The following is a 15310-nucleotide window of genomic DNA, read 5'->3' as shown; positions in this document are numbered from 1 at the left end:
ACAAACAGAATGGAAGCAGAGACACTGCTGATCACTGTTGTGACCCACTGACTGTATTCAAGGAACAGGCTTGAAGCTAGATAAAAAGTTGCAGTATTGTGTTCTGAGAGATATGTGGTTGTGATCTTAACATTGTCTGAATGGCAGGTCTGATTCCTGGAAACTGTGGCCCACATACAGTACATCTGGTGCACAGAATGATTTTACTTGCTGGGAACCTTATTGTTAGAGAAGAAAGCATGTGATCGATGGTTGCTGGTTTGAATCTGAAGTAACCAACATACCAGTATGAGCCTGTTGGCTACTGGAAGCTCATATTTGTGGATATTTGTAGCCTACCCTCCCTCCCCCTGCAACTATTCCCAGCAGGTCATTGCTAAATAAAAATGTAATCTTAGTCAACTTGCCTTAAAGGAAAAATCCATCTTATACTGTTAAATATCATCTTTTTTTTTTATATTTAATGCATTCCAGGAGTTATTTTGTGATTCATGTAATTTACCTTTTTGTTTCAACCCCTTTTTCTCAACCTGCCTAAGAATTCTGACCTTTCTTTTGTCAACATTTTCTCTTTCAAAGTTCTTCTTGTCTACACGAATGATGTACAGCAAAGATGTATTTTCAGTAACTAATCATTTACCCTGTTGCCCCACCATTGCCACTGACTGCATCAGCAGCCCAGCCAAGCATTCGCTGCAATTATATGGAATACACAATTTTCACTTAAACTGTTAGTAGTTGTAACTACACACAACAGGATATTTACTAAGTATTTAGTATTATGTGTATCAAGCTGGTGCTCCTCAATTAGTTTTGTCTTTCACATCATTGTGATGTGTTAGGGTCAATGAGATTTCGTGTTCCCCTAGGGGCCCTCAGACATGCTATGTGTTTTAGATTTTATTTTTTGATAAATATTTGCTAAATACATTTTTGATGATTGCTAAAATTTAAACTTTAAACCTTTAAACCCTGTGTAGCCTAATTTTAGCCTATAGACGCCTATATAATTTTTTAAACGGCTAATCAACGTAAAATAGCTCAGTGGTACATTTATATTTTCCACATACTTAAGAATATGTTGTTTCAACATACAAAACTGAATGTATTTGTACCTACCTGTAGCTCAAATTCAGTTCAAATTCAGTTTCAGACTTGTATGGCCAAAATATGTTTTGGTAACCTTGCGGACATGTTATTGTAGAGGGTTGGAAATAAAAAAAAAAAAATGGTAATGACAGCTATTTACTTTCATCAGTAGGTGTCGCTATAACACCAACTCAAGCCATAGCCAGTCATGTCACGTCTTGCTAGTTGCAGAATAAACAGCTGTTCACACTTAGCACACTAATCATTTCAGTGTCCGTTTCCTTATTGCTCCACAGGTATGTAAACACTTTAGAAACACTTTATTTTGGGATAACACTGTACTAAACCGTTACATAAGCATCCGGTTAGGTTTGTGAGTAACAGGAATGTTTTATGACCGTTTAAGGGCAGTTTTGTCGAGGATTGTGTTCGTGTCTATCTTCCAAGCTAACGTCGAAGGCTAGCTTCAGTTAGTGGTAAAAGTGAAAACATATATTTCATGGGTTTAATTAATCTGTACAAGAAGTGTAATGTGATTTGAGATAATACCAGTTAGTCATGAGTGTTTGGAAAGAGTATTTTGGTTATTCTGAATTCATGGTATGTGTTCTATAGGTAAAATACAGTAATACTGTAACGGCTACCCCCACTTCACCTGGGTGGGGGTAGCCTCAACTTCACCTCAACTTCAGTCTCTGCATGCGCATGCCCATGCAGAGACTGAAGTTGGTAAATTGGTGCATCTCAAATTAATGGCATCTACATGTATATAAATATCTGGCAAATTTCAGTATTGTTTCAAGCATTTCTCAAAATATATTCTGAAATATTTAGTATGTGAAATGTATTTTGCAGCATGGGCTAGCTCTGATGTAACTGAACTGTGTCTGATCCCAGCAAGCCATGAGCAAACTGCATCTTGACTTTTCTCAGCCAGGTTGCAGGCATAACTGTGATTGGAAACAAGTCACTTAAATTTCAAACTACAATGTTGGTATTCCCTGGGGTAATAATTGATTCCCTGTACAGGGTACAATAACGTAATTAGGGTTGACTAAACAAATATTATCGGTGCTTAAAGGTTCATACTGGAAAAAGGCCAATGTAAAGTGCTACCCATGTTTCTATTAACTACATACAGGATGTTCTGGAAAAAATAAATTCTACACCTGAAAAGCTAAATTGAAGATGAATAACTTTTCTTTTTTTTTTCCTAAAGTATCCCCTCAGATATGATAGGAGGTAGTAGTAATAGGTAATAGTAATATATAGTATTAGGTAGTAGTAAGATTAGAGTGAGCTAACTTGTGGCTTAAAACAGTGAAATTGCAATAGGAATTAGCAATTAAAAAGATGTTTTCTGCATAAAAAATACGGTATCTTACAAATTCCAAATATTCAGTTATGTGTTTTTTAATCATGTGTACTTTATAAACTATGTACGAAGTGGGACATCTCTGTCATCAGAGTTTACTGGGCCTGAGCTTCATCTGATGAATCATAATGCAGCTGGAGAGAATGCAGCAGAGTTCATAGAATTTAGAATGTCAGTGTCATAAAGGAGCGATTGACCTGAACACAGACTCACAGTTTCATCTCTGATCGGTTCACCTGCACATTGAGAAAGAAAACTCACATTTGTTGCATTAATTTGGAGAAACATCAACAATATCTACCTTTTAGAAAGGAAAACATGGAGAGTGATTTCCATCTTGGTAAGCCACATGTATCTTTAATTCTATTATTTAACAGAGAAAGATTAGTACAGAGGATTTTGCTGAACGGACAAACAAGAGACTGACAGTCAGGATAGACTAGTTGTTTGTGTTGAAGGATTTGCATTTGTGTCCAGTTCTTCCTTAGTTTGATTTACATTGTAAATTCACAGTTAGATTTGTTGTTGAAACAAAACGATGATGAAAAGAATAAGATGAAGCTATGATGAAGCATGTTGACATGAATGAAGGTACATCAGGTGGCCTTATGGTTATTTGATTAAGATGTTGCCATTGCATTTCTTTCAGCATTCATGCAAATGGTCGCTCACCTCAATGCCTTTAATGACGATCGCAAAGAGAACATCGACTGCATGTTTGCGAAAGTCCTGAATAAGGAGCAATACCTTTATGCTGAAGCCTCTAGTTTCTCTGGAGTGACTGCTGAGCTCGACTGTGACCTTTCACCTCAGTCTGCTGTTGGTCTTGGCTCCAAACCTGCTTGTGGATTTGAGAGCCTCAATATATGGGAACCAATAGTCAGCACAGCTTCATCAGCATACAAACTTCTCTTGGATATGGACAAAGGAGACCTTCCTCTCACAGAGAAAGAGTCTCCTCTCATGACCGAAGACACAGCGTTAGGTAATGCTGGAGCATCCTTCCACCCAGCTCAGCATGTTGAGGCTCAATCCAACCTGCTCCGCCTTGTTGAGGATCCATCCCATGAGACTCAAATGACTGATGATTTCAAAATCATTGAGAGATTGAGGCTGCTTCAGCACTCCCCCGTTGGTTTTGACGATGACTACCACCTGGAGGCAGTTGGAAAGAGATACTTCTATGCTCCCCCATGTGACACATCTGGATTTGTGGCTGACTGCTGCTTACCCTGTGGATCCACTCTGGACTGTCTGGATGAGTGGGAGCCACTAGTCAAATCCCACTTTGACTTGGAGGAGGGATTTGGTGAGGAGCTCCTCTACCTATTGGCAAAACCCAATACAAATATACAGTATATGCCTTTACACACTTGTTTGCTGTCTGCTGACACTGGGCATACAGTTAGCACACTGCTTTATACAGTAGTCGATTTGTACGCAAATTTCAAGGGGGATGGTGGGGTCTTATGGAGAAAAACAATTTGGTATCTCAAACAAATCTTCCATTTACAAAATATAAATAGAAAAACCCATTGCTGACTGCATCATTAGACATAGGACTGCAACTCCCAATATAAACTTATTTGTGGTACACCAAGCTGAAAACATCAGCACATCTTTTAAGCTAAATTTCTGCTTAGGCTGCTGTATTGATTGAGGAGACAAAAAAAGTAGAAATGTAATGTTCCATCTGTGTTCAGAGTAGTTAAGCTGAGATATTAAGCTTCTGAGTTCTCACATCCTATAGCAGATTGCAAAACTAATATAACCATCTGTATCAAGCTTCAGCAATATGTTAAGACCTGTTTGTTTAGGGCTGCATTACTGTATATGAATAAATTATTTTTGACTAAAATGTTAACTGGAATGTTATAATTCCAAGGTCATGATGTGACTCCAGGATGAGACAAATGTAGAGTAACATTTCTGTTCTGTTGCAAGTTGCGCTTCTTTGGCTTCTTCTTCAAAATGTCAGCTTGCCAGGTCAGCAAGCTTGGCCATCATGCTGTTCTCTGCCTTGGCCCACGCTTGCTCCCTCTCCTCCAGGAACCACTCGGTCTCATTTTGGATCCTGTGGAGAGTGGTCTTCTCCTCCTGTTACTGGAGGAGGCGGCTGTCCTGCTGCTCAGCCAGCTTGACGGAGGCCATGATCTCATCTTTTTTGGCACTTGTCTCCTTCTACTGAGCCTCCTCTTTCTCCCTTTGGAGAGTCTCCTCCAGCTCCTCTTTTTTGAAGGCAGCCTCCTTCTCCTGCTCCAAATGTTTAAACTGCAGGCCCAGGATTGTAGCGTGACTTTCATCTGCAACCTGGGAGCTCAGCTGCTTCTCCCTGTGGAGCATTTCATTTAGCTGCTGCATTTCTTTGTCAAGTGCCCCCTGCTCCAAATCAAAGGCCTTGATCTTGTTAACCTGCTGCTGTGCCTCATTTTGAACTTCCTGAAGCTCAACCTGGAGCTCTGGGATAGTTTTCTCCAGCTCAGCACTGTTGGTCTTGATGGCCCGCTGCTGCAGCATCTTCAACCAGCCTTGGCTAGCAGACACAGAATAGACCAGGAATGCCCTCTATAGGGATGTGAATGAATTTGTGCCATAGCTTAAAGGATTTGCTATGAGGACCTAATGATAGAAAGAGTGTGCTTCTCTTTCAACCATAAAAGACTTGATATACACCCCACTTTTGGCAACAGACTAAGGAAAAATCAGTTTACAGTTCTGGGCTTGTTACAGAATAATATGCTGTACTATTGTGCAATCATGGTCACATTATGCCTTGAGTTGGAAAAAACATTGTTAAAAGAAACAGTTGGAAAACGGATATGATCAGCGAGCCAAAACATGAATCAGCTACAACAAAGGAAAGACTTGAATGGCTGCCAACGCTAAGGCCAGCAGAATCAGAAATTACACAATATGTAAAAGCAATACTAGCAATTTCAACTATGCACATTCACAAATAAAATACCACTAAGGGTTTGAAAATACACAAAAGCTGAGCGGCCCTTCAAATTCAAGCCAAAGTACACTGCTGTGTTATTGATGCCCACTCAGCAAAATTCAGACACCCTATTGATGCAAAGAGATACCACAGGAGGGCAGCAGAGACTCTAAGAATAACACCACCTACTGTTGTACAGTGGCAGCATACAAACCTAAGGCTATTGCTCCTTGACATGTCGCTCATCATGTCCCACTGTTATATAACCTGATGTTGAAATGTTGAAGATCAACAGAGGTTAAAATTAAAGCATATATATAGAACAACATTCTTTTGAATGTCAGACTTCCTCCATTGCCAAAAGAAAAAAACAGGCTATTTTTGTGAATAACTGGAATTAACCTCACAAAGTGGAAAAGAGTTGCATAAACTGCTGTTTATAAAAGCACATTTCAGGCTTTTGAGGAGTTGTAGAAATTCCTGCATTTCATGAGGCTACAATATCATAGAGACAGAAATATCAGTATCACCACAAAATGAATAACCGTCATACAATGAAACAGACAAGAGTCCAGTCTCTTTCACAGACCTGTTGCCTCATACAAATGGCCGAGCATATTTGTCAGAGGCAGCAAGTCTGTGAAAGACTTTACAATTCTAACCTTATAATTCTTGTGTGTTGTTTAGTTGAGGTTAAGGCATTCTGGTAGGAAAACATGAAACTAGTTTGCTATCTAATTTGGTTCCCTGTCATTAGCCTCATCTCTTGCTTTTAGAGCATCTCAATGAACTGGAGACATTTTGTATTGATGGTGAACACATTTTTTGTTGGTGTTTGTTTTCATCGCATGTGGTTAAAAGCAAGCAGACTTTGGTGCAGATTGTGCAATGATGGCATGTACATTAGGTAGCGTTGCATGCCCTTTCTGGCTCACTGGCCTCAGGCTATGGATTGTGAAACTTCTGAGAGGAACAAAATATTATCATTGTAGAGAAACAGTGAGGCTTTTTGGAGTATGAAGTTATGTTATTTATCGAAGAATATTGCTGTGGTTTGACAAAAAAAAGTTTTTTAAAAAGAGAAAAACAATGAAGAGTTCAAAACATTATGTAACCATTTTGAAAAGAAAAGCAAAATCATTATCCTTCAGTATTTAAAATATAGAGAATCCAGTCTGTGTATCAACTAAGGAGAAGAGTTACCTGCTATGCTTTCAAAGGTATTATAATTTGTTCTAATTTTGTGCCATCAATCCCAGTAGGTGTAAGTGTTTGGAACAAAACCCCTAAAGTGTTTACTTTCTATTCTTTCAATTTTTGAAATTATACAACGGGATTTAATCAGGTTTCTAGGGCCGAAGGGTCATGAAAATTACCCAACATGTAAATGAGCATCCAAGCAATCAATTTGAATAAGAATTGTATGTTTGGACCAATATTGGAGTTGTTGTAATATGAATATGTGCTGTGTTTCAGGAGTATAGTTGATAATGGTGTCTAACACTACCAACAGGTTTTACATAAAACAGGACAAAGAAAGAAATCAGAGGCAGAGGAAAGTTAAACATTTTGTTTGTTTTTGACAAACATGAAGACAGGTGCATTTTCAGAGGGGAGAAGGAGACATGACACAACATGAAAACATGCATTTGTAGGTTAGGATTGAGGTTGGGTTTGAGCGGGTATATAATTGATATTAATTGATCTATGTATTATCAGTAAATCTCTGTCAGGCATTGATATCATTATCTGAAGGTTCCTTAAAAATGGTAATCACTTAGTTTTATCTCCATGCTCTAGCTTCCTGTAGTCTTTTATGATGCAGATAGTCTCGAAGTGCCGCACCAAGCAGGAAAACATAGAGAAAGCTTTTGCCTCCTTACCTAATTTGAATAAATCATCATTATAGACAAAAAAGATGCTTTACATGATAGATATGTTCACCTCAGCTACTTGCTCTGAACAGATATGTAACAGCTCTGGCACTTTGTGAGTGTGAAAGTGTATGTTTGGGGCAAAGCAGCAAGGCTTCTGCTGGTCTAATTACCATGGCGGTCGGAATGGTCTCTCCCAGCTTGTAACCTTTCAGCTCCAAACTCCGCTCTCTAGATCACTACTGCCTAAAATGACTTCATTACCTCGTCTGTTCGACCATAAAACCAGAGCAACAAAAATTCTTTAAATCTTTCTGCGAAAGAGCACGATGTATCCTGGAAAAGTCGGCTCATGTTGCCTCAGCAAAGGAATGCTGTTGGTCCCATAAAGCCCCACAACGCCCAATCAACCCTAATTGTACCCTGAATTTACTAAGGCACCGCCCTTGCCACTCCAGGCGTCCTGGCTGGCGGCCATTTTCCTTTTCGAAGGCCCCAAATCCATCCCTGCAATTAGAGTCAGTTTCAGTTCCTTTTCAGAGAGCTCTCTCATTGAAAGGACTTACATGAATTTGCTAAAACGGGACAAGAATGGGCTTTGATTGGGTTATTTTGGGAGAGCCTGCAGAATGCGTGGGACTGAGGCAGTGCCGCCCAGTTTATTGTGTTGCATCAGTCTGGATGGATTCGGTTGAGGTGGCCATCCCGTAGAGAAGCTGTGCAAAGGGAATCATTTATTCAGATATCACAACTACTTGGTTTTTGACTGGAAATCACATTTCTGCTGACCACATTCATATTGACAGTAATGAGCAGATAGTGCCCAGTAAATCTTTTTATATCTCCTCATGTTGTACATAGTTTCGCCATTTCTTTGGGATTATCTGTGAGTCAGCAACTTGTGCTCTAAAAACTGCCAGCAAAAACTCTGGGTGTTAGGGACTTACACACGTCACAACATCAGTTATTAGCAAAGTTTAATGGGAACAAATTATATAAGTCCAACATTTATACAGAAATTGTTGAAATTGAAATCATAAATTCAATATTATATCCATATGGTCAAAGGAGCAAATATATCATATGAAATAAAATGTTAAGATTCTCATTCTTTTCCTTTCTTTTTTTTTTTTTTTTTTTCTTTTTGCTGTCCTGCTCTAAGCAAACCCCTCCCTAATTCCATAGTACTGTCTGAGGCTTCCTTGGCTTTGGCGTGGTATGAGTCACAATAACCATTTAAAAGGCTTTCTCATTAACCAGAACTTGCAACTCCATGTGTTTAAACTAGGCCACTACAATTCCTGTAGTGTTACGTCTGTGAAATGCCTATCATGTTGCTCTCTTGCCTCTGTATCTTGGTCTTGGTTTTGCCCGGTCCATGTTTCACGGCTCCCGCATTTATTCCGGAGGGAGAGAGGTCTCCATCCACAGAACCACAGATTGACTTGAAGCTTGCCACAGTAAGTGCATAATTGCATGAGCTGCATTACAGATATTTGAGATTGACTGCATGTGATAGCATCTGTTGTACACTTTCAAAACATGCTAATTTGAAACTAATTATATTGAGGGAAACAAAGTTGCAAGGATCCGTGCTACCAGACTCTGCTGTGTGTGAGATATTGAGTTAATCTTTTTATCTATTTCTTTTTTGTGTGGGTGGGGGGCGGAGGTAAATAAATGCACTGCCCTCTGGGTCTTGGTAGCAATTATACTGTATGGTTTTACAGATTCTTTTCAGCCGCTTCATTTTCTCTCTCTCCCCATCTTAATTTCCTTTCTCTTATTTATGTTTTTTTTCTTTGGTGATAGGAATGTTTATAACAGGCAATGATGGATGAATGGGATGTTGCATGCCAAGCATGTATTCAGTTTATTGTCGAGATTCTTTTTGTTTTTTTTAAGACAAAGTATAGCTCTAAATGCTGGACAGTTGGTGCTGTTAATCTGCTCACCAAAAGGTTGCAACACATTTATGCAAATGAATTAGGAATTAACATAACAGATGCCATTTAATAGATGCTTTTATCCAAAATGTTTTACAGTACCAGGAGCCCATACATTTCTAGCCTGTGAAGCCCTAAGGAGAGTTAAACCTTTAACCCTGGCATAGTCGGTATTCATTGAGCTATACAGGACCAATTAATTTCACTGACTCTTCAATACAATATGATAAATATGATAGTGGATGTTGAATCTGCTCACAGGAATACCTTCAGCAGTACTACAACCTGAAAAAGGAACCTTTTGGGCGCAGGAAGCGGAGCTGGCCCTCCTTCACCTCCAAGGTGAAAGACATGCAGATATTCTTCGGGCTCAACACATCAGGTGTCCTGGACTCAGAGACCCTGGAGGTGATGAGGAGCCCTCGCTGTGGCGTCCCAGATGTGGAGGACTATAGCCAAAACCAGGGGACACGATGGAACAAGAATATCATCACCTACAGGTATCCAGGTTTCTGTTGAGAGCCAAAACACAAAGGTCAAGTTTCTTCTGCCTGTTTCATTTCTCTATATCATCAGCGTTTATTGTAGCAAACTTATAATCAGATGTTGGTGTTCAGTTATGAAGTGTTTACTAAAAGATACTGAAAATACTATCAATCTTTTACTTTCCAGTGCATTGTTGAATTACTAATTGAAACACATATGCATTTATGAGATAGACTGATCTTGTCTTGCACAAATGAATGAATGTTTAGTTGGCAATCATGCCAATCCTAAATTCCAGGAAGACTAAAACACTTAAATTTGCTGAAAGGATTTCAATTTATTTCAATTGGGGTGATACGTGGACAATATTTTGAGGCAGCACAAACAGCCAATAATGCCTCCGGCAGTGATGGGTAATGTCAACTGTTACAAATAATCACGGATAACAGACTTTTGGGCTTGGGACTAAAGGCGTTTATGAGTTATAATCTATTTAAACTGCCTGTTGTGAGGATTTCCAAATATAGGACAATGACAATTTCAAACAACTCAAAAGTCCATGCAGTATAATTTTCTGTAATCGACAACTTATTTTTCTAGCACTGTCCCCACCCATCTGGTACTCAATGCAGGTAAAAAAAACCCAACACTAATGTTTAAATGCAACTTCTATCTGACCCTGGTCTGCTGGATAACCCAGTGGGCTATAGGCAACAAAACTATAAAGAAAAAAATCTTCTAGTTATAACTTATGAAAAAGTTAACCATTTGTCATTGTTTGAAAATGTAAAGTTAATTTCCAAAAAAGGCTTTACATCCATATAACATCTTGAGAATATGAGGGAATCCAGTCTGTACAAGTTTCGTAAACCAAGGACTTCCTACTATCTTAAAAAAAAAAAGTATAAATATGGTGCTATCAATCAGTGGATGTAATTTTTTTTTTTTTTTTATTAATTAGTAGATAAGCCATTTTGGAATGATACTCATCAAACGTTGCCCACATAACCTGACATTTGCTTGTTGCTGTTGCAGCATTGGTAGATACACTAGAGATTTGCCTCGCAGCACCGTAGACTCTCTGGTTGAGTCAGCTCTCAGCGTCTGGGCCAGAGCCAGCAGCCTGACGTTTGTCAGGTCGTACACCCGTAACGCTGACATCATGGTGGAGTTCGTGACCTATGGTGGGTTTCCCTTTTTATTTAAAATGAGACATTGATAGCAGATATTGTGGGAGATACATTTCATGAAGCACTGCAGTAAACAGTTATGATAATTTGAATTTGTACATATCAGTGGGCACCTTTATTTTTATTCAAACTACCTAACACCTACACAAGGGGCCTCACTGGTAATTTACAGTAACCCCTAACCCGGGCAGTGTTAGCATCATGCACTACTGACTGAACTCCACAGATTTGTTTAGATGAGGTGAACAGAGGCCTGTAATTTTCTTTTGGCATAAAGAGTGAAATGTTTTCTCAGTGGTTTCTATTTTATATTTTGGCTGGGCTGTATCATGAAGAACATGGTGACTTGTATCCATTCGATGGCCCCAGAGGAACACTGGCGCATGCTTTTGGTCCAGGAGAGGGAATTGGCGGGGACACACACTTTGATGATGCTGAGCACTGGACAACAGGACAACAAGGTACTGAACTGTGTCACGTTTCCTCTGCAAGTTCTTGTACTACAGGAATTTGATGTATTTGTATATATTTTCTTTGTGCTGTTGCAGGGTTCAACCTGTATTTGGTAGCTGCACATGAATTTGGTCATGCTTTGGGCTTGAAGCACTCCAGAAACCCAGAGTCACTGATGTATCCCACTTACAATTCCCCCCGTCCAGTCAACTTATTATCCAGAGAGGATGTAGCAAATGTCAATGCACTTTATGGTAAAACATTAAACACATCTATCTATCTATCTATCTATCTATCTATCTATCTATCTATCTATCTATCTATCTATCTATCTATCTATCTATCTATTAATTTACAGTACTTTACTATGACTACAGGAAATCTTTTTGACTTTAGAGTATTTAGAAATACAGACAAGTGGAACCCCACACTTAAGTGTCTGCTGATGTGTGTTAGGTCCAAACAGAAGTCGTCCAAATTACCTTTCAAGGTATGGCTGGAGCGCTCAGCACAACCCTTGGCTGTCAGGGCCCCAGTTCCCCCGACTAATGCAGAACAAATGTGCCGCGGACCTGACGTTTGACGCTGTCTCCACTCTCGGGGATGCCACCTTCTTTTTCAGAGAAACGTAAGTTGATGATGTTTCTTTACTTGCAGAGTTTATTTACATAAATCCTCTTTGAATAAAAAAGAATCAGTTAATCTTTCAAGGTTGATAGATTGATCTTAGGATCTGAAAATTTACTCTGCAGTAGTGTTATCACTTTCAATCATTGGCTTATGTTACTTTCCATTTTTTAAAAAGTACTATAATATCAATCAATAATCTCAATAATTTTACTAGATATTCCTTTTTTATAAAAGGTGGTTGTCTCATTTTGGAACTAAACTCCTAATTTCTTAATTACTAATTACAATTTCTCTTTTTTTGTATCATCATGCTAAAACTTATGATTAGTAATGTGATTTGCATAACACAATGATCAATGATTAAACTGTGTTTTCACCTAAATCATAATCATTTTCCCATAAGGTATCTTTGGATTAAACATAACAAGCAATATGACATCAAAGAAGGTCCTATCACCAACTTTATGCCCAAGATTGAAACCAACATTGATGCTGCCTTCTGGGTGCCTCGCAGATCCACTGCTTACCTCATTCATGGTAACTATTCTTCATCGTTGAATATTGCAGTAGCTTTCAATAAGTAAACTGGTCAATATAAACAACCAAAAATATCATCCATATACAACTCAACCAACAACAATTGAATAGCTACTATATACAGTATCTGTTCATTTGAGGAAAAAAGGAAAACCATCATCACCTGAAGTTTAGCATCCAATATCTACAAACGTAGGTGGTCTATAAAGATGCAGGCTAATCATTATGACAACCACTGAGTATTTCATTTAATTCCTATAATTATATTTGTTTTTATGTCATTTTGTGAAAGCAAGGTATCATTTCTTTTTCACCTGGATCTGAAGATGTTTCATGTATTTTGTCAGAATCCATGTTCTGGACAGTGAAAGGCTCCCTCGTGAAAGGAAAACCTAGACCGCTAAGCCACTTTGGCTTCCCGGCCTGGGTGCAGGACGTTGATGCTGCAGTGCACATAGTGAAAACAGGACGCACCCTCTTCTTCATCCATGACATTTACTGGAGGTAAGACAACAAGTAAACAACATGAATCCATTAGACATTATCAGTTACATAATGTATGTTTTGCTATTATGTATATAACTTATGGCAGTACTGTGTTCGGTACTCTTGAGTTGGATTCACTTCTCCTCATATCTCAGCTTTGACTGTAGATGAATCAGACTTGGATTCAGACTCAAACTCAACATTTAATGAGAATAAGTAACACTTGTGACTCAAACTGAACTTAGCCATGATAGCAAACGCTGCCAAAATGGTGACGGTAAATTGCACTCACTATTAGGTGCATTCCTATTTCCCTATGTCCATATCTCCATATGTCCATATCTCCAGTCTGGTTTGCTGATTCTGATCATGTGTGTTTACATGAGCGTGCAGTATATGCCACTTGTACACTGGGATGAGGATGCTCAAGTTCGGGATTGGGGAATGCCTTCTTTCTTTATGTGCAAAGGAGGCTGGAGTAAGTCTGGCACCATGCATTTGTAAAATATGACATTACACATCCAACGTTTTGCTTTTATCCTGAACAAGTGCTTGGTGGGCAGCTTGGGGAATGGAAATAAATTTAAATGATTTGATGTAGTGTTTTGACTGTTTTGATGATTTGTGTATAAATGTAAATATTGATCTTTATAAGCGCGGAGTCAAATCAGCAAACATTGGTAGATATAGGAGGCACTCCAGCTGGACTTGAACATTGACAGATGTGACTCAGACTTGACTGAAACATTTCCGCTGTGATGTGGACTTCACACAGAGCTAAAGGCTCAATTTGGACTTGAGGTTTGATGACGTGACCATGCTAGTAGCAGCTATAAACAAATGTTTCTTAGCTTCGAAACACGAATAGATGATGATGAGTAATTAGACATTACACACAGTGAGACACATTGTTTATGTCATGTCTTTTGCAGTTACAATGAAAACCGAAGAATTATGGATATCGGTTACCCAAAATACATCAGTGAAGACTTTCCTGGACTCAACACAACAATAAGTGCAGCCGTTCATAAAGAAGGTGAGCTATTGTTTTGTTTATTATTACAGACTGTATGTCTTCCATCCAAGTTAGTTGTTCAATTGATGCATATTTATTTGCAGAATTTGATGTGTAGATAGCAGACAAACCACATAATGTACAAGAGTTGGCAGACTGGGTGATGTTCAGGTTTGTAAGTGCAGTAATCTTGTTTACGTTTAGCAGGCACTGTACTTCTGTCTTTACCTTGAGGGGCTTTTGCACTTCACATTGTTTTCAGGAATGCTAATTTACAGACATGCAACATCGGTCGAGTGGAATTGGTGTGGTTCACCTCTATCGTTTAACATTTATAATGTACCCACGTTATCACTTAAAGTACTTTATATTATATACTGTAATTTCAATTGCTAGCAAAAGTAGAAATTAATTTCCAGCTGCATGCTGCTCATCATCATTGTCACCTCACCGCCACTACACCCACCACCACCACCACCAACAACAACAACATACAAGACATGAAGAAGGTGAAATGCATAAATCACTTTGTTTGCCACTTGAAGATTTGTTTTTTGTCATCTTAGGCTTCATCTACTTTTTTGTCGGACCACAAGTCTACAAGTACGACTACACCCAGAAGCATATTGTTGGAGTTGAGAAAGCAAATACCTGGCTTGGATGTTGAAATACTGCAGTTCCGTGAAGGCAATGAAGACATTTCCTGATAACCTTTATTAAATTAATTATACTAAACAATGACAAAAAACACTGTGCTTTTTCAGTTTTGAGTGGAGTTTTATTTATCAATAAAGTGTAACCTAGGTCATATTTTGTCAAAATAAAGAATTGGAATGTAAAAGACATGAGAAGTGTGTTGTTTTAGTGTTGTTTACACTGCAGTAAAATGGTCCCAGCAGAGCAGATCAACTAATGTGGTGAGTTTATTTGAAATCCTTCCATAAAATGTGCTACCCATCATCACTGCGGTTGAGACTGATATATGCAAATATTATGCTGCACTGACAATGTGGGACCGCCTCACCTTTGGCTACATGTCTGATTGATTCAGTACATGACAATATAAAGTAGTCTCCAAGGTATTTATTTATTAATGTTTTTGTTGTTTCCAATTATGGCTATGTCAAATTATTATTGAAACCTCATTCAAAATCTTTTGCAAGAACTGAATCTACAAATCATGTGCAGCACTTTTGGCCAGAGGTTCTTATACTGTAAAACACACTGTATACACATGGGGAATCATCTGTTTTTCCCTCAAGAGACAGGGAAAAGCCCAGACACAGCATGT

The 15310-nt window shown here is 38.6% G+C and overlaps 1 protein-coding gene across 1 annotated transcript; it reads left to right on the top strand.

The window, feature by feature from the left end:
- The first annotated feature begins 8598 nt into the window (after positions 1–8598).
- On the top strand, positions 8599–14787 carry mmp20b (matrix metallopeptidase 20b (enamelysin)). The gene is made up of 10 exons (XM_071516647.1): positions 8599–8736; positions 9484–9722; positions 10744–10892; positions 11234–11359; positions 11447–11605; positions 11808–11979; positions 12385–12518; positions 12866–13022; positions 13937–14040; positions 14586–14787. Exons 1-10 carry the CDS (start codon positions 8599–8601, stop codon positions 14684–14686), a joined length of 1479 nt encoding a protein of 492 aa, XP_071372748.1. The 3' UTR covers positions 14687–14787.
- Positions 14788–15310: the final 523 nt, after the last annotated feature.

The sequence above is a fragment of the Centroberyx affinis genome, unplaced genomic scaffold (assembly GCF_046629955.1).
Source record: "Centroberyx affinis isolate AG114_WGS23_722 - 3 ecotype Tasmania unplaced genomic scaffold, CSIRO-AGI_Caff_v1 ptg000419l_1, whole genome shotgun sequence".
NCBI classification, from domain to species: domain Eukaryota; kingdom Metazoa; phylum Chordata; class Actinopteri; order Beryciformes; family Berycidae; genus Centroberyx; species Centroberyx affinis.
This window is presented reverse-complemented; position numbering and strand designations above follow the sequence as displayed.